Below are 20,657 nucleotides of genomic sequence, written 5' to 3'. Positions count from 1 at the left end.
CACCACTGCCCTGGGCAGCCTGTTCCAATGCCCAGCAGCCCTTTGGGGAAGAAATTGTTCCCCAGATCCAACCTCAGCCTCCCCTGGTGCAACTCGAGGCTGTTTCATCTGGTCCTGGCGCTTGTTCCTTGGGAGCAGAGCCCGGTCCCCCCCGGCTCCAATCTCCTTACAGGCAGTTGCAGAGAGCAAGGTCTCCCCTCAGCTCCTGTTCTCCAGAATAACCCCATCCCAGGTCCCTCAGTCTCTCCCCATTGAGACTGGTCCTCCAGACCAATCAACACAAGAAAAAGTCAGCACTTTCGGGCTGGCTGTAGGACCACGAGGTGGTAAAGGTACAGTAGGCAATACAGAACTCCCTTTATCCACGGCTGCACGAACCTTTGGTTCCCTGTGGGTTGATGATGGGGTTCTGATATGGTAGGTGTTGTGGAGATGAGATGGTCCGTGGCTGCATGTTCCTTCCAGCTGCCTGTGGAACCATGACATGTTGGAGAGGTGATGGGTGTTGCAGCATTCCTGCTGTCCATGGCTTTTGGCACCTTCTGGCTTGATGCAGGATGAGGATGGGGTACAGATACCGTGGGTGTTTTGATGTTTCCATAATCCATGGCTGTGGGCAAATCTGAGTAGCCGGTGGGACCTGGATGGGGATACAGTTACATTGGGTAGTCTGGCTCTCCCTTGGTCCACAAGTGTGTCCGTAGGATGAGGATGGGCTACAGCTATGGTAGGTGTTGCGAAGGTTCCCTTGTCCATGGCTACGTGTTCCATCCAGCTGCTTGTGGCACCATGATGTGGTAGAGAGGTGGTGGGTCTTTGACATTCCCTTTGTCCGTGGCTGTGGCACCTTTGAGCAGCCTGTGGGACCTGGATGGGGTATAGGTACAGTCAGTGGTGCAGCTCTCACTTGGCCCACAATTGTGGGCACCTTCAGGTGCTGTGTAGGATGGGGACGGGGTGCAGCTGTGGTACCTGTTGTGGAGGTCCCCTTGTCGACGTCTCTGTGTTCCTTCTGGTTGCCTGTGGAACCGTGATGTGGTAGAGAGGTGGTGGATGTTCTGACATTCCCTTTGTCCACGGCTCTGGCACCTTTGAGCAGCCTGTGAGACCTGTATAGGGTAGGGGTACAATCAGTGATGCAATCCTCCCTTGTCCCACAGATGTGGGCACCTTCTCGTGCTGTGTTGGATGAGGATGGGGTTTAGCTATGGTGGCTGTTGTGGAGGTCCCTTTCTCCACATCATTGTGTTCTTTCTAGTTGCATGTGGAACCACGATGTCTCAGAGAAGCGATGTCTGTTGCCGTGCTCGCTCTGTTCACAGCCGTTGGTGCCATCTGTCTGGATGTAGGATGAGGATGGGATACAGAGATGGTGGGTGTTTTGGGGTTTCCTTTTTCCTTGGCTGGGGGCACCTTTGAGCAGCCGGTGAAACCTGGCGGGGTGGGGGAGGTACAAATAAATTGGGTGTTGTGGCTGACTTCTGAGCAAGGCAGTTGGCATTTCTGGCCATCTGTAGGATGAGGACAGGGTGTGGGTATGCTGGGTTTTGTTGCGGAGGTCTCCTTGTCCACGGCAATGTATTCCATCCAGCTGCTTGTGGGACCATGATGTGGTAGAGAGGTGGTGGATGTTCTGACATTCCCTTTGTCCACCGCTGTGGCACCTTTGAGCAGCCTGTGGGACTTGGATGAGGTACAGATGGGGTGGTTGGTGCAGCTCTCCCTTTCCCATAGGCTGTGGGCACCTTCTCTCTATCGGGTGATGACAGGGTACAGATACGATGGGTTTGGTGGAGGTCCACTTGTCCATGCTTGCGTGTTCCTTCCAGTGGCTTGTGGGACCATGATGTGGTAGAGAGGTGGTGGATGTTCTGACATTCCCTTTGTCCACTGCTGTGGCACCTTTGAGCAGCTGTAGGACCTGGATGGGATACAGATGTGGTAGTTGTTGTGGCTCTCCCTTTGCCCACCAGTGTGGGCACGTTCTGGCCATCTGTAGGATGATGGGGCTACAGCTGTGGTGGGTGTTGCGGAGGTCCCCTTGTCCATGGCTACGTGTTCCATCCAGCTGCTTGTGGCACCATGATGTGGTAGAGAGGTGGTGGGTCTTGTGACATTCCCTTTGTCCATGGCTGTGGCACCTTTGAGCAGCCTGTGGGACCTGGATGGGGTACAGATAAATTGGCTGGTGCAGCTTTCCCTTTGCCCTGGGCTGTGGGCACCTTCTCTCTATCGGGTGATGACAGGGTACAGATACGATGGGTTTGGTGGAGGTCCACTTGTCCATGCTTGCTTGTTCCTTCCAGTGGCTTGTGGGACCATGATGTGGTAGAGAGGTGGTGGATGTTCTGACATTCCCTTTGTCCACCGCTGTGGCACCTTTGAGCAGCCTGTGGGACCTGGATGGAGTACAGATGGGGTGGTTGGTGCAGCTCTCCCTTTGCCCTGGGCCGTGGGCACCTTCTGTCTGTAGGGTGATGACAGCGTACAGATACGGTGGGTTTTGTGGGGATCTGCTTTTCCATGTCTGTGTATTCCACCCAGCTGCTTGTGGGACCATGATGTGGTAGAGAGGTAGTGGGTCTTGTGACATTCCCTTTGTCCATGGCTGTGGGCAGTTCTGAGCAGCCTGTGGGACCTGGATGGGGTAGAGGTACAGTCAGTGGTGTGACTCTCACTTGGCCCACAATTGTGGGCACCTTCAGGTGCTGTGTAGGATGAGGACGGGGTGCAGTTGTGGCAGCTGTTGCGGAGGTCCCCTTGTCGATGTCTGTGTGTTCCTTCCAGTTGCCTGTGGAACCACGATGTGTTGGAGAGGCAGTGGGTGTTGCTGCACTCTCTCTGCCCATGGTTGTGGGCACCTTCTGGCTTGGTAGTAGGTTGACTACGGGATTCAGAAGTGGTGGGTGTTTCGGTGCTTCCGTTATCCATAGCTGTGGGCAGCTCTGAGCAGCTGGTGGGACCTGGATGGGGTACAGATGGGCTGGGTGGTGCAGCTCTCCCTTTGCCCTGGGCTGTGGGCACCGTTTCTCTATAGGGTGGTGACAGGGTACAGATATGATGCGTTTGGTGGAGTCCACTTGTCCACGGCTGCGTGTTCCTTCCAGCGGCTTGTGGGACCATGATGTGGTAGAGAGGTGGTAGATGTTCTGACATTCCCTTTGTCCAACGCTGTGACACCTTTGAGCTGCTGTAGGACCTGGATGGGATACAGATGTGGTAGTTGTTGTGGCTCTCCCTTGCCCACGAGTGTGGGCACATTCTGGCTTTCCGTAGGATGATGGGGCTACAGCTGTGGTGGGTGTTGCAGAGGTCCCCTTGTCCATGGCTACGTGTTCCATCCAGCTGCTTGTGGAACTATGACACAGCAGAGGTGGTGGGTCTTGTGACATTCCACAGCTGTGGGCACCTTTGAGCAGCCTGGGGGACCTGGGTGGGGTGCAGATACATTGGGTGTTGTCTGACTTCTGATCAAGGCAGTTGGCATTTCTGGCTGTCTATAGGATGAGGACAGGGTGCAGATGTAGTGGGTGTTGCGGAGCCCTTAAGTTTTTGCTTGCCCATGTGCCAGTCAGGCCTGGCACAGAGCTTTCTATACTTGTCTGGGGCCAATCAGCTGTCCACCTCACAATGGCATAGACCAGCACAAGCAGTCTGCTGGCTGTGACATGGCCATGACAACACCAGGGCTGCTTCTGTGGTCTCGTTTGGGGCCCAGCCCTTGGCTACCCAGGGGAGGAGTTTGGATTTGCCTTTGCTAATGGCTTTGGGGTTATCCCTGCAAGAGCAGGATGGGGCAAAGCCCAAGGCTGTCTTATCTGTCCTGTAGAGTGCTGAGAGGTCTCTGACCTAGTGACCAGGTGGGATCCAACAGGAAGGTGCCATCTTGTGGATGTGCACATTGTCCAGGCTGTGGCTGTGAAGGACCAGAGAATCAACACTCACAGCAGCCACCCTCCGTTTCCATAACCAGCCCCGGCATCCCTGCCCTCAGCAATTCTGCCCGTGGCTGTCTACCACATGAATCCCAGACAGTGAGGAGACACCTGTCCTGGGCCAACCCTGTTGCTTTACCCCACTGTGACATGGACTGCTGCCAAGGCTGTGCCATCTATGACATGGCCTTGACATCCCCAGGGCTGGTGGCCAGCCCTTGGCTACCCAGGGAAGAGGGTTGTGGAGCTGCCTTTGCCCATGGCTTTGGGAAGCTCCCTGCCAAACCAGGACAGGGTAGAGCCCAGAACTATCTTACCTCTCCATCCTGGTGACAAGGTGGGAGGGGACAGGAACATGCCATGTGCCATTGTGTGGTTGTGCCCGTGTCCAAACTGTGTCAGCCCTATTTATACCCGTCTGGGGCCACCATGTCACAAACCCCTGACGTGGACCAGCACGAGCAGTCTGTGCACTGTGACATAGCCATGACATCAGCAGGGCTGGTGCCTGGAGGTGCTGCCGCATCCACGTGTTATGGCTTTTCCAGCAGTCCAGTGAGAAGACACAAATAAACAATAAAATGAAAAAGAAAACAAAAACTGGTAGTGCTGAGGAGGGGAATGTAGTAACTGTAGGATCAATGTAAAGAAAAGCAGTTCAGCAAAGATGAGAAGAGACTTAAAAGCAGCAGATCTCACCCACTGCCCTGTTTTCAAGATTTGGGTGGTACTTGCTGCTGCGATTTAAGATGCTGAGTTTTCTGGAGGTGATCATTCACACCTTTGGCATTGCAGACACGTCCCAGTGCCCACCTGTGCGTCACGACCGGCTGCCATTGCTGAGGGTATCTCTGAGGGAGTGCGAGACCTGCATCTGCCCTTCCCCACAATGAACCCAAGTGTTTGCCAGGGACTGCCCTGTGCTGTGCGCTTCGGTTGGTCACCAGAAGAAAACACATGAATTAGCTTCCACCTGCTTGGTTCACTGCAGACTGTTATTCTACATCCTGTGTAATTCACAGAGTACAAGGCAACAGATGCCAGCTGAACCGCAGGAGTTTCCCTGTGAGCATCAGGAACCACCTTTTCATTGTGGGTGTCACAGGTTGCAGGTTGCCCAGAGAGGTTGTGGAGTCTCCATCCTTGGAGATACCTGGACATGTTCCTGCGTAACCAGCTCTGGGTGGCCCTGCTTGAGCAGGGGATTGGGGAAGATGGTCTCCAGAGGTCCCTGCCAACCTCATCCAGCCTCTGGTTCTGTGATTGTGGGAAATGATTTACGGACTGAAAACCAAAAAAAGATCCAGTAACTCCAAAGTGAGAATTTGTAGATGCTGTTCTCCAAGAAATTCAGTAGAATCAGTAATGTGTTGACTTCAGTAGAAAATGTAATTTTCTTTTTCTTTCCCAAATGTAAAATTGTGTTGTGTAAAAATAATGAGGTTGTGTGTATCTGTTTTTCTATGGTTACTTTTTGAGTTAATTACTCATGACGTCCAGTTGATAATGCCAGATTCTAAATGTATATTACAGCATATCTCTCTGTTTGTTGCATCTTCAGGGTAAATCCCAAACTCTTGTTTTTCCTGTGACTTCCAGCGGTGGGTTTTAGGGGGAGGAAGAGGTTAATTACCTCTGTAGCTGGAGAGATGCTGTGGTAGATGGTGTAACTTGTTCTGGTCTCTTCCAGCGTTCGTCACTCTGTTAAATGGAGAACAGGCTCAAAGCGCCATTCAGAAATTTCACCAGTATTCTCTTCGGGGAAAAGAAATATCGGTGCAGCTCCAACCAACAGATGCTTTGCTGTGCATTACTAATTTGCCCATTTCATTTACATTGGAAGAGTTTGAAGAACTCGTGCGTGCATATGGCAATGTTGAGAGGTGTTTTTTGGTGTATAATGAGGTTACTGGCCATTCAAAGGGCTACGGCTTTGTGGAATACATGAAGAAGGACTCTGCTGCCAAGGCGAGACTGGAACTTCTGGGGAAACAGTTAGACGAGAGCACCCTCTTTGCACAGTGGATGGACGTGAACCAGCTGACAACAAATCTTATTCACTCCAAGTGCCTTTGTGTAGATAAATTTCAAAAAGACTATGCTGATTCAAAAGAACTGATCCAAGCTTTTTCACTAAAGTATAAACCCGTTTTCTGCCAGGTATGTTGAATTTGTATCTTTGGAAGATCATGGTTGTGATTTAAGTAGCTCTGTATTTGCATATTCACTGCTTGCTGCATTATCCTTTTATTTTTAATGTGGGTAGTGAATAGTCGTGCATCTGCATTGTGATATATGATGTGGTGCAGAAGCTTTATTGATCTGGGTTTGCAGTGAGTGGTCGATGTCATCGGGGAATTCTGCAGGAGATCGCTCCTTTGAAGTGCCAATAAAATGTTTATAGGACATCATTTATTTTATTGAAAATAATTTTAGAAATATTTTGGGGAGCTTTTAATGGTTGATGATGGTTTTATTCCTCAGTAACGAAAGCCAGGGTGTATGAATACCAGTGCAACAATTTAGATTATGGAGAATATGTATATGTGTATAATTAAGATATTTAAGAAACCTCTGCAAATATCTACTGTGTTTTTTTGCTGATGAAGATGAAGGCTTGGGATCTCAGTCGCTGGGCTTGCTTTCTTTTGGAAAGCTTGCAGGTACAGAAGAGGTAGATCCTTATTGCCTTTGTGTACCAAAAGCAGGCAGTTGAAAGTAAGTTTGCTTTACAGTCACACAGGCAGGTGTGATCTCAGTTGTGGGTTTCTTTGTTTGTTTGTTTGTGGTTTTTTTCTTTTTCTTTTTTTTTTTTTTCCCCTTAAGTGTCTTGGAAGGCTGCTCAGGGATTAGCTTCAGGGATAAGTACCCAGAGATTCTCAGCTTCTGAGACCAGCAGGTCCATCAGGCCGTCTGCTCTGACCACCTGCAGCCCAGCACATTTTTCCTCGTGCTCCTTTCAAGCCCCAGTAATTTGTAGTTGGCTAAAGTCCATCCTTAGACTTGTTTGATCCAAATACATCAGGAGGTGCCTAAATTGGAAGTAATTTTTTCCAGAGAATGCCTGTCCTTGTTATTTTGCACTTGTGTCTGTTTTCTCAGTTGAATGTATCTGGCTTCAGCTTCACCTCTGATGACAAGACGGAGGAGCCTTCCCTCCCTGCTATTTTCTTCCAGTAAGAAGGTATTAAATACTGTAATCAAGGCAGGTATTAAATACTGTAATCAAGGCAGGTACTAAATACTGTAATCAAGTCACCAGCTCAATCTTTGTTTAATTAACTAAACAGACTGGTCTTTTAAAGTCTTTACTTCAGGGCATTTTTCCAGCTGTCAGATAATCCCGAGGCTGTTATCAGCTCTCCCAACATTTTTTCAATGTTCTTTTAAAATCCTGAAGTTCAAGGAATAACAGGCTTTTTGATAAAGATGGTTTCCCCTAACAGTATTCTACTGTGCACTTAAAAATTGACTTTTACTTTCCTTCTTAAATTATAATGATACACATGGTGTAGATGAGGAGGGTCTCTGTGTATGCACTATAGCAGTAAAAGGCCCTAAATACATGTTTGGGTAAAATACAGGGATTAAACAGTATTATTTTGAATTAGGAAATAGGCACCCAGTCAAAAACATATCCAAGAAAACATTCTTAGCACATTCTCATAACACCTATTGCTCATATATCGTTCATTCTCAGTCATGGAAACCACTGGGCACCCAACAGGTCCTGACTGGTGAGGGGTGTGGGGGGAGGCAGCAGAGGTGCTGGTTTGCAGGTGTAGTGGCTGGTAAACAGGTGATTCAGATTTCATAGGTGAAAAAGGGAAGATGGTGGATGAATTATCATCAAAATAGTGGTAATTAACTAGGGGTTTTTTGAGTGAGTTGACCTAAAATTGAGGTACAAGGAAAGGAGAAGGAGGGAAACCCAAGTAAGTGTGAAAAAAGCAAGGAGGGGGGTGTGACATGATGGGTAGAGAAAACTTCTCCAGGGACAATTCAGACTCTTCTCATTTTACGTCTAGTTTCTTTCATTTTATTCCAAAGTTGCCATTTTTTGAGATACATTTGATCTCTCTGCTATTAACAATAGAAACGTTCTGTCAGGAAGAGCTGAAGCCAAGATACCTATACATGGGTCTGAGAAAAATGGCATTTCCTGGGACTTACATGTTAAAGCATGTTTTGTCCTTTGTTTCAACAAAATGGACGAGAAAACCTCATTCTTTTCTCATGTCAACTTTAAATTGTCACTGGGGCATCTAGACTGTTATCTAGATAGGTACAAGGGGCTTTTCTTCTATATCTGGGAAGTTTAAAAATTCCTGATCTCTTTGCAGGTAGCTGCACTGTCACATGTTAAGGGAGTTTTTAATTGCGTGTGAAACTACAGTATGTACCATAGCTGCAAACCTTTCTTTTCTTAAGTACTTCAGGTCTTTACCAGTGCAGCTATACTGATGTCAAAATAAAATATAATGTTTCTCCAAACAGACACACACATATATAGCATGTTCATATATGTGTGTATTTACTATACATATCTAAATACGTGTGTTCTCCAGAGCTCTTCCCAGAGGCCAGTCTTTAACAGTGCCATTAAACATCTGACCACTCTCTTTTCCTTCGTAATCTTTGACATTTCTATTTCAATTATTAGTGTAAGTTTGTGGGATCTAATAGTTGGAAATAAGTTGTTTTTATCCAGTGACATTTCCTCTCTTCTCCTCCACATCAGAACTAGTATATAATTTCTGTTCATTTGGGGACTAGAGATTTTTGCCTAAGCTTTATTCCCTCCCTTCTCACCCTCTTTTTTTTTTTTTTTGTTTGTTTGATTTAAATCTGCTCATTCTGCTATAAAACTCTGCAAACAAAGGGCAGAGCATTGTTTGGCACATTAGCCTGTTTCCAGTCTGCTTGATTGATCAGTCTGGCATCTTCTTTTGGCATTAAATAGAACCATAGACTTCATATTCTCCTAAAAGGTGGATATATCAGTGGAATTTGCGTTGTTTCATGTTTCAACAACTGTCATGCAGTCTGATGAATGACATTTTTATTGGCTTAAAAACTGAACAATAATGAGTTTTTAATTCTGATCCTGCAAAATAAAAATTATTGTAGCAAACAGGAGTATTTAAAATTTCCTTCTAATTCCTTCTTTATTCTGAAAATATGTGTTAAATACATTTCACAGCTCAGGTTCTCCGTGAGATTAGATGGAAGTGAAGGTGGTAATTCAAGTAGATACAGCATGTATGCCAAGTATCATGTGTAGATATGATATTCAACTTATATCTAGCATGTTTGAAAAAGAACCACGGTGATACGAGAGTAGGCATTAACACAGGCTGTCAAATGTTTGCGAAGCATTCTGCAAGACTGCAAAGCAGTTCCTGAAATTCCCCATTTTGTTTGAGATTTGAAAACTCTCCATTTTCTCAGTGTATTGTGCAATGTTGCTTCCAGTTTGCTCAGGATGAAGACAGTTTCATTGGGGACTTTGCAGTGGTTGAGTATGAAACGGCCGAGCAGGCTGAGAAGGTCCAAGAAGCCACCGATGGGATGATGATCAAAGGGAGGAGAATCCAGGTGTCCTACTGTGCTCCAGGAGCGCCGGGCAGGAGCACGTTAGCGGCGCTCATAGCAGCGCAGAGGATGGTAAGATATTTGCAAATCTGTTTTCAGAATGAGTTCAATACAGCTTGAGCGGCCCGAGTTGGGCCAGAGGGATTCAGCTGCTTTGTGTTAGGAAGACGAGGCAAGCTTTTGGAAGCATTAGCCTTTTTTTGTTTTTTAATCAAGTCAGCCCAATTTGGTGTCTTTGCTAGGAAAAGCGTGGCCATGTTCTGCAAGGAGGGAGGGTAAAATATGGCCACAAGATATCACAGAGTTATACATACACAGTGCTGGGAATTTAGGAACTTTAATTTTCTGTACAATAAATTGTTCAAGTTCAAAAGAAAAATAACTGTAAGTGGAGTCATTTGACAAGCTAAAACTCAGTTTAAAACAGAGAGGCAAGAATTTGTCAGTTTTAAGATAAATTTCAAGGTAGGAGAAATAGTTTAATTTAATGCTTGATACAGAAGAAAGCTTTTTACACCCACATCTTAGCAATTTATTTCCTAGAAAATGGGATGGGATAAGTGTTTCATGAAACTGTCTTAAATGTGGAAGCAGAATAGTCTCCTTACTTCGGCTACCTTAGCCCATGTCTTTATATGAGTGGTGCTGTTATGAGGGAGTACGTGGTGCTCATGGTGACAGTGCGTTTGCCGTTCTCGTTTATTGATAATGCTGTCTTGGTTTAAGGGAAAAAAGAAATGTGTCTCAGGAAAAATAATATGCTTGAAGTTTTCTGGAATAGTTTGATAGGCTTTTCATTTGAGGGAGAAGGAGCATGGAAAGGAGCAGGAAATGGGGGAGGACACTTTGGGATTATTTTCTGTATAAAACAAAATATGTACTTTAACATCACACAAATTTGAGGGATTGCAATGTATTCTTTTTTTTTCTCCTGATCCTAACATTTTTGTGTATGTCTTAATTGAAGATGAGGAACAATAGGAAAGGCTTGCTTCCAGAGCCTAATCCAGTGCAGATTATGAAAAGTTTGAATAACCCAGCAATGTTGCAAATGCTGCTGCAGCCCCAGTTGCGTGGACATGCTGTTAAACCTGGTAAGTTGTTTTAAAACAGAGTTAAAAAAAAAAAGAAAGCCCGTTCTTGGTGATACAAAGCTTTCAGCGAAGGAGAGCAGCAGGAATACAATTTTAAAATCTGCGCAGCCGCTGTTTCAGTGTGTTTGTGTAGACACTTTCACATTTTATGAAAGCAAAAGCAAGAGGTAGATGACCACACCCTTGTGTTTGAGTAAAATTTAGTGTTAACTAAAAATGTCCTCATGCTAACTTGTGGCCTCTGAATATTCATGTTAGAAGTGGGTTTAGAATGAAATGTCTTTTGCAGATATCCTTAAAATGGCAAGTTTAATTCTGATTCTAGATCTGAATTTTGCAGCCTTAGTGTTTCTTCTGTTGATTCCAATGCAAATCATTATTCACTTGGTTGCTATCTTAGTTGTACACAACATTGCATAGCAGCATCAGCCAGAAACATTTCTCTGTCTCCTCGTGAGGATGGATGTGAATAAGCATATAAAACTCAATCTTACCACATTTCAAATGGTGAAAGTATTAGGAACAGGAATGAGAACAGATAATTTGAAGTCGACTGGGAGGCAGCTAAGAGTTTGTGACATAATCTACTGACTGAAGATATGCAGAAATTGCGTGTGAAGTGACCACTTCAGTGAAGAAACACTTTAGGTGCCACTGATATCTCAGAGCACTTTAGATAGTGCTGTGGTCTTGTGGTTGTGCATCTTGGAGTGAAACTCACAGCTTTAGAGGAGCCTCTGGAGAAAACATTTGATCTCTCATATCCTGTTAATTGCAGATCAGAGCTGAGTGTATTGAAGGGTTTCATTATAGTGATATTTAGTGCACTGGAAAGTTTCATGGAAACCAAATCTAAAAAATATAGAGTAACTCTTATAAAGATTTGTACTTGCCTAACTTATAAAACTGCAACTTTTTCTTGTGTTTCTAAAGCAGTTCTTGGAGCATCTGCAGGTTTACCTCATCTTATAAATTCAGCAGTTGGCCCACCTTTTTTGCAGTTGAATAAAGTTCATCAGGTAAGTGACAAAATAACTTTGGTCCAAATAGATATTTGTGGAGGTCTTACCTTGAAGAATGTCCGTAAAGTTTTAAGTAATTACAACTAAAATCAAGTGTTCTCGTTAAAGCGATCTTTAAGAAAAGCACTCTAAAGCAGTCTGTTATGAGATGCATATGGGGTGTAAGAGCAGACTGTGCTCATTGTCCGCAAGTGAGTTATTTTATCTTAACCGAGCTTTTGATCTGCTAACTCCTGATGTAGGAACACCTTGCCATTACTGGCAAAAAAATCCCTCTTTAAATTAGAGCTGGGGTAGCAGGGCACATGCATTTCTTTTGGAGCTGCTCATACACACTTCGGTAGAGACTTGATTGTTTTCTCTTGTTCAAACCGACAAGCTCTTAGCATCATTGTCTTCATTTTAGAGCTTGCAGGGACCAAAATGTGCTATATATGCCATAAAAAATAGTGATTTGCAGATGGTACTTCTTAGTAAAACAATACCCAAGGTTATAAGCTGTTTAAAGTGTTCTTGGGGGATCTGTAATTCATTGTGAAGTTGATACGACTTCCATATGGACACCAGAATTTCTGAAAGATCCTATACCGGATATTTGGGATGAGTTTGCCCTGGAAATTTACCTTCAATATTTGTGGTGGGGATTTTCATAAGTACCTGTGAGGGACTGGAGTAAGTCGCTTTGATTTACTATTTCTGATGTTTCGGAAATTCCCATTTGAAAAAGAAAATCTCCTTAAGTATTAGTTCTTCTGCCATTCTTTTGTCAAAGATAGACTGATAGATCTTAAAAAAAAATGCAGAGGTACTCTTAAGTATATTTAGCTTTTCTGGTTTGGTTTGGTTTGTTTTTCTGCTAAAAACTGATAGGTGAATGTATCCTTTTGGAATAAATACTACTTGATTTTGCCCCATCAACTGAGTTGCTTTTGTCCTGTACAATGAAAAAAATCACATCATTCTTTGCTTCTACTTCTTTTATTTAAATGGCATTTCCAGTGAGTACATTTAGTTACTGCTGCTCTCTCTTCTGCTTCCTTGGAAGGCAATGGGAGCGTTTTCTGATCGCGGCTGCAGACAGGCATGTTTTACACAGTTAGCAGTGATATTGATGGGGATCTGATATTTTTAGGCTTAGGGTTGCTGCAGCCAAAACATCTTAAGTGTTTTCAGAGAGACTCATGAGTCTTAATTCTCTTCCAGAGAGTTTCCTGTCATTGAATTAGCTCCAAACCTGGTCTAATAGACTGAACTTTATTGACAGTGATTTGATTTTCTGTTACTTAGTGACTCATTTCAGAGTGTTCTCTAAAGCCAGAGAACCAGGTCACTGTTTTTATTGTCACACACTGATTCAGCTTCCTGTGTATCCTGGGTTTGCTATTTTATATTCGAGATTTTGTAAAGTAATATCATGAGAAGAAACTGTGTTTTTTAGGATGATTATGCCACAGCATTTCAATAATTGATAACAAAAGATTCAACAGACAGGAGTTTGAACAAATGGGTTATTCATCTAGTAATCCTTCAGCATGACTTTCAACTTCTTCCTTTAATTTCTCTTTGTCACAGTTATCATGTGCTAAATAATGCATTTTAAACTTTCTCAGTGGTGTGTTTTCCTCAGTTGTCCAGCAGTTTATTAAATCTTTATTAACCCAGAAACTTTCTTTTGAGGATTCTAACCAGCCTGCTTTTCCTCTCTTGTATTTCTCAAAGTTTTGCAGTTGAACTAATACGTTTACTTCATTGACTTAACTAAGTTTAGAAGGAACAACCGCTGGTATTGGTGGCAATAAACAGCCCTGGATAATTTCTGCTGGAAAACACTAAGACAATTAAAATAGCAGATGCATAACTAATCCACAGTCGAGATGCATAACTAAAAAGGAAGGGGAAAAACATACCTGGATATTCATCTTCGAAAATAAAGATACTGTTTGGTATGTGTAAAGCAGGGGATGAGAGTCCCTGCCAGCTACAACCCAGTCCTGCAAACTGTATAGATATTTGGTGGGGATTATGTATTTGAATTGCAATGCAAGGCACAACGCAAACGTTAACAAACAATGAAGTCCTTATTCCCAGAGCTCATCATCCCCTGAAGTCCTCGTGTCTCATCTTTCTTACTGGCGCTGTCGGAAACTCCCCCGTCTGCAGAGGCTTCAAACACATTTGGCTTTTCTCTCTTGGCTTAGACACGGGGGTTGCAATGGAGTCTGGCTTGTATTTGGAGTATATTTGATCCTTTAAAAGCCAGAAGAAAGCATATTTGTGGTTGTGAGGTGAAAAAAGGGCTAGGAGGAAGAGAGGTTAAAAGAACTTGAAATAACCTTCTATGAATGAAGCAAAAGTTAGTTTTAGTTTAGTTAGTTCTAGTTTAGTTAGTTCTGTGGAAGAAGTAGTTATTTTCCCTTGCTGTATTACCTCAGAAACTAATTTAAATTTCTTCCAGCAGTATCATCTGAAAATATTTCAAGAATGTACTGTTTTCCGTGCCTGTCAACTTAACACTTTCTTTGATGGATTTCGCAGAGTTCGATTCTGGGGAGCACGTCCAACCTGCTGCTGCAGAGCCCGGCTCACCTCCCGGTGCCACAGCAGCAGCTCATGAAGATTGAAAACCTCCAAGCTAACAGTGTAAGCTCCTCTCTTGGACTGTCTTTTCTTAGAGCTGATAAAACAAATAATGGTCTTCATCTAGTCTAATATAACAATTTAGTGTATCTAAAAAGATTAACTGAATGTGAAACCTTTGTAAGAAATACCTACAGACAGATTATTTTAATCATTTACACAGTTTTTTATTCTTCCTTATAGAAACCGGGTTTGCTGGGAGAACCTCCAACAATGCTACTTCAGACAGTTCTGGGAGTAGGGGTAATGCCGTCAGTGAGCTCAGGCATGGGAGCCCGTGGAGAAGCTCTTAAGTGTAAATGACATTTTATTTCATACCGAATTAGTAGAAATGCTCAGCTTGAAATGATGCACCTTACTTTCGCCCACTTCAGCAATAGCAATAATCTGTTTGAAGCTTATTACTGCACAGAGCTGGACAATCGTGCATGTTATATAGCTATATAGCTAAGTTAACAAGTTCTATAGCTATACAATCAATTACTGGTTTAAGCAGGGACCAAACTTGGAATATCTTGCTTTCTTGCCTGGCTTCACTCATCTGTTTGTAAGGGAAGAAAGAGGACACTGTGGCATTGGCTGAATATTTGCAGGTTGTTAAATATTCTGCTTGCTCAGTTATTGCCATTTTTAGTGCACTTGGAACATGTTTTAATTTAGGATCAAAATTTGGGGGTTTGTTGTCAGATAAATCTGAGTAGCTGAAGAGGCACTGGAAATAGTGGTTTTTTTGCATTCATGTCATTAAGCAATAGAGCTTTGACATCTGGTCTGTGACAGATGTCAATTTTGAATGCAAATTTCTGCGACAATGATGCCTTCAATTTTTATGAGGAAAGATCAGTTGTGATACTACTTAGTGCCTCTTTTTTGTTTCCTCCACTGAGAGCCGCGTACTCTGCAGTTCTAGCCATGGTTTGGGTCATGGTAATAACCAGTAGCAAGGACAAGCTTGTGGGGAGGAGCAGAAAATAAATCTATTCTGAATGTCTAGGTTTTAATTTTGGATAATACTTTCTTGCTCTTTTGTTTGTAAAAATAATTTTACTAATGCCAGTTGAGGTGGGGTCTTTCCCCTGCTGTTCCAATGCAGGATCATCTAGGACGTTGTTCACAGGTTCTTTTGAAGGTGACAGGACTAACTTATAGTAAACGTTTAGAAAATCCAGAGTTTTCTTCTATTGTATTTGGTTTAAATAGAGTCATTTGCTCCCAGGATGGTGAAAGAATAAAAACTATCATCAGAATCCAGTGTAAAGTAGATCTCTCAATGTTTTTCTCATCACTTAGTAAAAACCACAAACAAAATGTACTGATAAATCTTGCCTAACAGAGAAGTTTCTCCATTTATGGTTGACTGCAGCATCTAATCTGACTGCAATGCAAGCGGCGGCGGCAGGGATGGGCATGCTGCCATTCTTCCCCAATCAGCACATTGTTGGACCAGCTCTGCCAGGGCAAAATAACGCTCCGGATAAACAACCGGCTACCGAAGCGGTTGTCTCGGGATCGCAGCCTTATCACCAGACCTTAACAAATCTTTCTGCGGGAGCTCTGCGGGCCGGCCATGCCAAACAACAAAATCAGCTCAAAAATACTGACACAAATTTGGGGGTAAGGAACACTGAACATTGAATACAAATACTTTCTTTTTTCGTGTGTGGATGTTCTCTTTTTTTTTTTTTTTTAACATGCTTAGGAGTTAACTTCAACTGCTTATTGTGGTTCTTCACTATAACATTTGCTAAATCACAGGATCGTTCATGAGATATTTTAAGGTCATTTCAGTTATGAATAATAGGGAGAGAACAATAATGCTCATTGGTGGTCCAAATGAATTAAGAAAGGAATCTTTTTACAATGCTGGAGGGTTTTTTTCCTGTGTGTATGCCTCATAGTGTTTGATGATGAAATTACCTCAAGGGCAGTGTCCCTTTCAAAGAATGGAAATTGAACTTGTGGTTGGATTTCATGACTAATCAGGAGCAATTCTGGTGGTATGTAGCGCCTTTGGGTTTTGAAGTGCTGTGTATATATAAATATGTATGTGTGTATATGAATTTTCCACTTTGAATCCGTACCCTCTTAGCCATAGCTGGCATATTCTCAGTCCGAAATCAGTTTTAGGAATTACTCCATTTAAGTCAATGGAGGTGATGTTGATGGCATTGGATTTAAATTAAAGCAGAATGGTCTATTAATGTTTTTTAGTAATTTTGTTCCTGTCATTATCAGAACTTACTTTTTGTCATATACATAAATCATTTTATATCTATGGGTAAAAATGTTCTTAATTCAGATCTGATCTGTGTTTTCCTAAGCATTTGAAGCAGTTAGATTATAGATTATATAATTAGAGTATATAATTTTGGTGTCTGCATTTGTTAGGCAGCTTTGACAGATTTGGTCCTACTTCACAAAGTACACTTTTTAAAATTTTTACAACAGTTTTTATTGTAATGAAGTGGGATCTTACATATGTACAGATACACGTGGATAAAATACATAGACTGTGTCTGTATTCTTATATAAAATCAGTGGTTTTATTTAGTTAAAATGAAATGTAATTAAACCATTAAAAGTCTAGATAATTCCTTTATTTCTGTGAATATTTATCAGGAAAAGTGTGGGGTCTTTTTAAATCCTAGTAGATGTTTTAATTGTTTCCGTTTCTGCATCAGTAGATAGAAGGCCTAATTTGCAAAAATCACTTCCTTGACAAGACAGCCACAGTCTGTACAGTCACGTTATCTTAAATACCAACTTCTGCATCAGATAAAGAATTACAGCACTCTCAAGTTTTCTGTTTTTAAAAGCTCGTCTCAGTGTTTTTGAAAAGTTGTTGATTAATACTGTTTTACTGAAAACAGTATTAATCCCTTAAAATAATGGATTTTTTTTTTTTTTTTCTCCTTAATGGGCTTTGAAAGGATGAAAGGACATAGAATAGAATATAAGTGTCTTTCAGCTACATATTTCAGACAAGCTATGGAACATGTTATGGCTACTTCTTCCTGATTTCTGTTATTTATTCTACATAAGCTGACGGGAAATAAGCTGGTAGTGTAGATGAGTGATAATGGCAGAGTGCAGACAGTGTCATCCCTCCTGTCCAGGGTTTGTTTGTCCTTTATTTGCTTATTTGGGTGAAGAAAGTTTGTTTGTTTGGTTGGTTTTTTTGTCTTGGCCACTCACTTCATGCCAACTCCCTGCACCTGGGGTCTTTATGGTGGTTATTATTCACTTACTTCAATGCAAAAGGTTTTCTTTTGTTTGTTTATTTTTAATATCCTTTAGTAACTCACAATCAAAAGAGAAACATTCCTACAGAATTACTTGGTAGAGACAATGTGTCCAGATATTTATTTTACAGATTTTCTTGTTACATTTCATAGGGCTAAATTATTTTCTAAATCCTGCTGGGACACTTATTTTTGACAAATGTTGTATGAGTATAATGCAGGCTGACCTGTCCGATTGTTTTGCAGACTCCCTTGAAAAAACAGACTTCGCTGCTGGGAGAACCACCAAAAGAAATACGGCTTAGTACCAACCCCTACTTGAATTTGGCAAGTGTGTTGCCTGGTATATGTCTTCCAGGTAAGCAAACATTTAGTGGTTTTAGTCGCAGGTTTCCTCGACCAGAATGTGGCAAATAGTTGTTGTGTTTGGCAGGTAATTCCAGTTACCACAACATTTATCTTTAATTAAATGCTGTAGTCTGTCTTAAAATTGCAATGCAATCTGTCCTTAATGTTTTATTGGGGAAGGATAAATTTTCAGAGTTAATGGGATTACTGATCTAGACAACTTCAGAAAGCCTTTCAGTTTTTAGAAGACTGATTAATTATGGACACAGCCTAATATGAAGTAGCAATTTCTGTTGTAATCCCAGAATGTTGCTAAACAAGAGTGCAACCGAATTTGTGCGGTTTATGCAAACCACATATTCTTTGTGTTCTGAACAGCAATTGCCAGCAAAGCCTCCAGCCCACCGCAGCAGACCGGGCTTCCGAACAGCGTTGTGGATGCTGCCGTGTCTCAGGGAACCACATCACAACACGCCATGGAAAATTATTTTAATTACTCCCAGCAGCATGGGGAATACACACAGGTACGTTGCTCTGCTTTCTTCTGACGCCTGGTTCGTCCCTCAGAGCTCTGGTAGCAGGGATTTTGGCAGAGATCGGCTCAGAGATCCCTCCCTGAGCTGCTTGTCGTTTTTCTCTGTGTGCTCTTTATGAGTTTTGTGGCTCATATGTGGTCTGCCAGCCCCGTTGAACAGCACTGCCCAGCATCGCAGACCCTCTTCAAGGGCTCCAAGGTTTCCTGCAGCTGAAGCCCACCCTGTTCTTCACTGATAGTTTCTCCTTCCGTGTACAAAATAGATGTGGCACAAATTACACCTCATGCCAGTCAAAAAAAGCCTGAATGCATTCCCTGCTGCGGTGTCATAACCATGGAAAGATTACTTCTGGAGAACCTGAGTTGAGAGCAGTCAGCTAAAAAAATTACACGTTAGAATTTCTGTCTTGGCTTTTGTCTATCATCAAAACGATGAAGTTTTTCTCTTTCCCTTCCCAAGAAATGTTCAGGTTTTCTTGAGCTTCGGCTGGATCCAGAGGAGAGTGTGCTCTCCTAGAAATTCCTGTGTAGCTTTGGGGATTTGTGCAGTCTCTGCCGGCTGGTTTCACAGCATGGGATTTCTCCACCGTTTGGTGGTCAGAGCGTGGCTGTTCAGGGAGGGCTGCCCTGCCGTGGAAAGGGGTTTGTTGTACTGGCTTTCACAGGCAATGGGACATTGTGTGAGATAATATTTACATATTTTCATTACTAGTCTGTGTAGAAATATAATTGTATACTAATCAGAGAACTAGATAATGATGTCAAGTGATGTTTATACTCTTGGGTCTGCGCTGCGACACCCACCCTGGCCCTGCTGTAGATCTCCTGCCTTGTCCCCATCACCTCCTCCTCTCCAGAGTCTGTTGAATCTTCAGAATCTGCGTTGCTCCAAAGCTCCTGGGGTAGAGTCGGTGGGGTGCGAAGGACAGAGCGGGCGCAGGGGTGGGCACGGCGCTGGTTTCGGAGGGGTCAGGGTCACCACACGGCGTTTGCTGCAGCGGGGAGAATTGCCAGCAGCCAGACCTGTCTCATCAGGACAGATCTGGTGACAGGGTAGAGAAGGAAATGAGATTGTCACATGGGCTGTTGTGCTGTGTTTCTTCTAAGCGCTAACATAGTCTTGAAGTTGTTTTTTTTTAACCTGATTGTTGGCTTTAAATTCATTCTGGCGTCTCCTGGAGGTAGTTCCCAACCCTAAATCCTTAAAATACTGTAAAAAAAAATCGCTAGTATTGTAGTGTTAGTGTTATTAGTATTATCTTTAGTAACGTGGAGGACTCAGATGATGTCACTGAGGTGCAGAGATGCCACATGTCACCATTCACCTGTATTTGATGCAGCAGAAATTACATTGTACTTGCATCCACTGCCAAGGAAGTGCTGCCTTGTGCATCTTTTAAGCACTTAACGTAGTTTTAAATGTTTGGTTTGAGCTTTTTCACTGGTGTTCAACATGTTTCGATGCTTCTTGGAGAGCTTTGCCTTTTATTCATTCTCATGTCCTGCGAGGCCTTACGAATTGTTTCCAAGTGATCTCAGTAGACAGCTAATGGGAAGAGGTTTTCTCCTCCTTTATAGGAGGCTCTTCAGCACTGGTATCAGCATTATGCTCAGGCATATAACTCTACCCAGGCAAGAGTCGGTGAATTTGAAAATGAAGCCTCTGAGGTGAGAAATAATTTTATTTCCTTCCTGTCTCTGTTGGCTGTTTCTCCCACCGGCCGTAGGGTGCTTTTGGATCTTGGACACGTGCTTTGTTCGCTGATAGCGGCTGCTGCTGCCCGTACCACAGAAATGAGGGACTGGAGAGTGTGGGACAAATGGCACTGCATGGGCACCCTCGGCAGGACATCCTGCATGGTTACTCTTCAGGATTCATACGCACGCTTTTAATTTTATCTGCCATAAATAGCCCTCTCTCTAAAATCCCACGATCCAAAGTTGCCTGTAAAGTTCAGGAGTGTATTAAAATCCTCCTGCCAAGAGACAGCACACCGTAACCTTATTTCCTAAGGAGTCTATTGAAGGATTGTTTCTCGCCCAGGCCATTATATAGCCCGAGGTCTCGGTGGCCAGTGAGAAGCACACTTTTTTTTTTTAAAGGAATTATATAAACTGTCCCCCAAATCCTACATTTTGCCCAAGAAATTGCTGCATGCCTGAGCTGCTATGAGTTGTACACTCCTTCTAGCAACTGAGTGTGACTCAGCTCTGTTTTTGTATCTGCTGAGTGCTCATTACTTACAGCA

The 20,657-nt window shown here is 43.1% G+C and overlaps 2 protein-coding genes across 4 annotated transcripts in view; one reads left to right on the top strand and one right to left on the bottom strand.

Annotated features, from left to right (window-relative positions):
• Window positions 1–20,657, top strand: part of RAVER2 (ribonucleoprotein, PTB binding 2) — a gene marked incomplete at its 5' end in the record, with an annotated part of 37,494 nt that overhangs the window by 13,121 nt on the left and 3,716 nt on the right. The window contains 10 exons of one of the 3 annotated variants that reach the window (XM_082053710.1): window positions 5,626–6,095; window positions 9,411–9,602; window positions 10,498–10,624; window positions 11,561–11,643; window positions 14,182–14,286; window positions 14,467–14,578; window positions 15,647–15,897; window positions 17,772–17,883; window positions 18,252–18,397; window positions 19,987–20,076. In XM_082053710.1, the coding sequence (XP_081909836.1) occupies window positions 5,626–6,095; window positions 9,411–9,602; window positions 10,498–10,624; window positions 11,561–11,643; window positions 14,182–14,286; window positions 14,467–14,578; window positions 15,647–15,897; window positions 17,772–17,883; window positions 18,252–18,397; window positions 19,987–20,076 (1,688 nt within the window). Of the gene's footprint in view, window positions 1–5,625; window positions 6,096–9,410; window positions 9,603–10,497; window positions 10,625–11,557; window positions 11,644–14,181; window positions 14,287–14,466; window positions 14,579–15,646; window positions 15,898–17,771; window positions 17,884–18,251; window positions 18,398–19,986; window positions 20,077–20,657 lie in introns of all 3 variants that reach the window. The other 2 variants (XM_082053709.1, XM_082053711.1) reach the window with 2 other exon arrangements.
• JAK1 (Janus kinase 1) overlaps window positions 13,789–20,657 on the bottom strand; it is a 68,212-nt gene continuing 61,343 nt past the window's right edge. The window contains exon 26 of the mRNA XM_082053705.1: window positions 13,789–13,893. Coding sequence (XP_081909831.1) covers window positions 13,812–13,893 — 82 coding nt within the window. The 3' untranslated portion in view covers window positions 13,789–13,811. The remainder of the gene's footprint in view (window positions 13,894–20,657) is intronic.

This window comes from Streptopelia decaocto (assembly GCF_964273445.1).
Source record: "Streptopelia decaocto genome assembly, chromosome: 5".
NCBI lineage: Eukaryota > Metazoa > Chordata > Aves > Columbiformes > Columbidae > Streptopelia > Streptopelia decaocto.
Note: the sequence above shows the minus strand (reverse complement) of the source record. Positions and strands in the feature narration are given on the sequence as shown.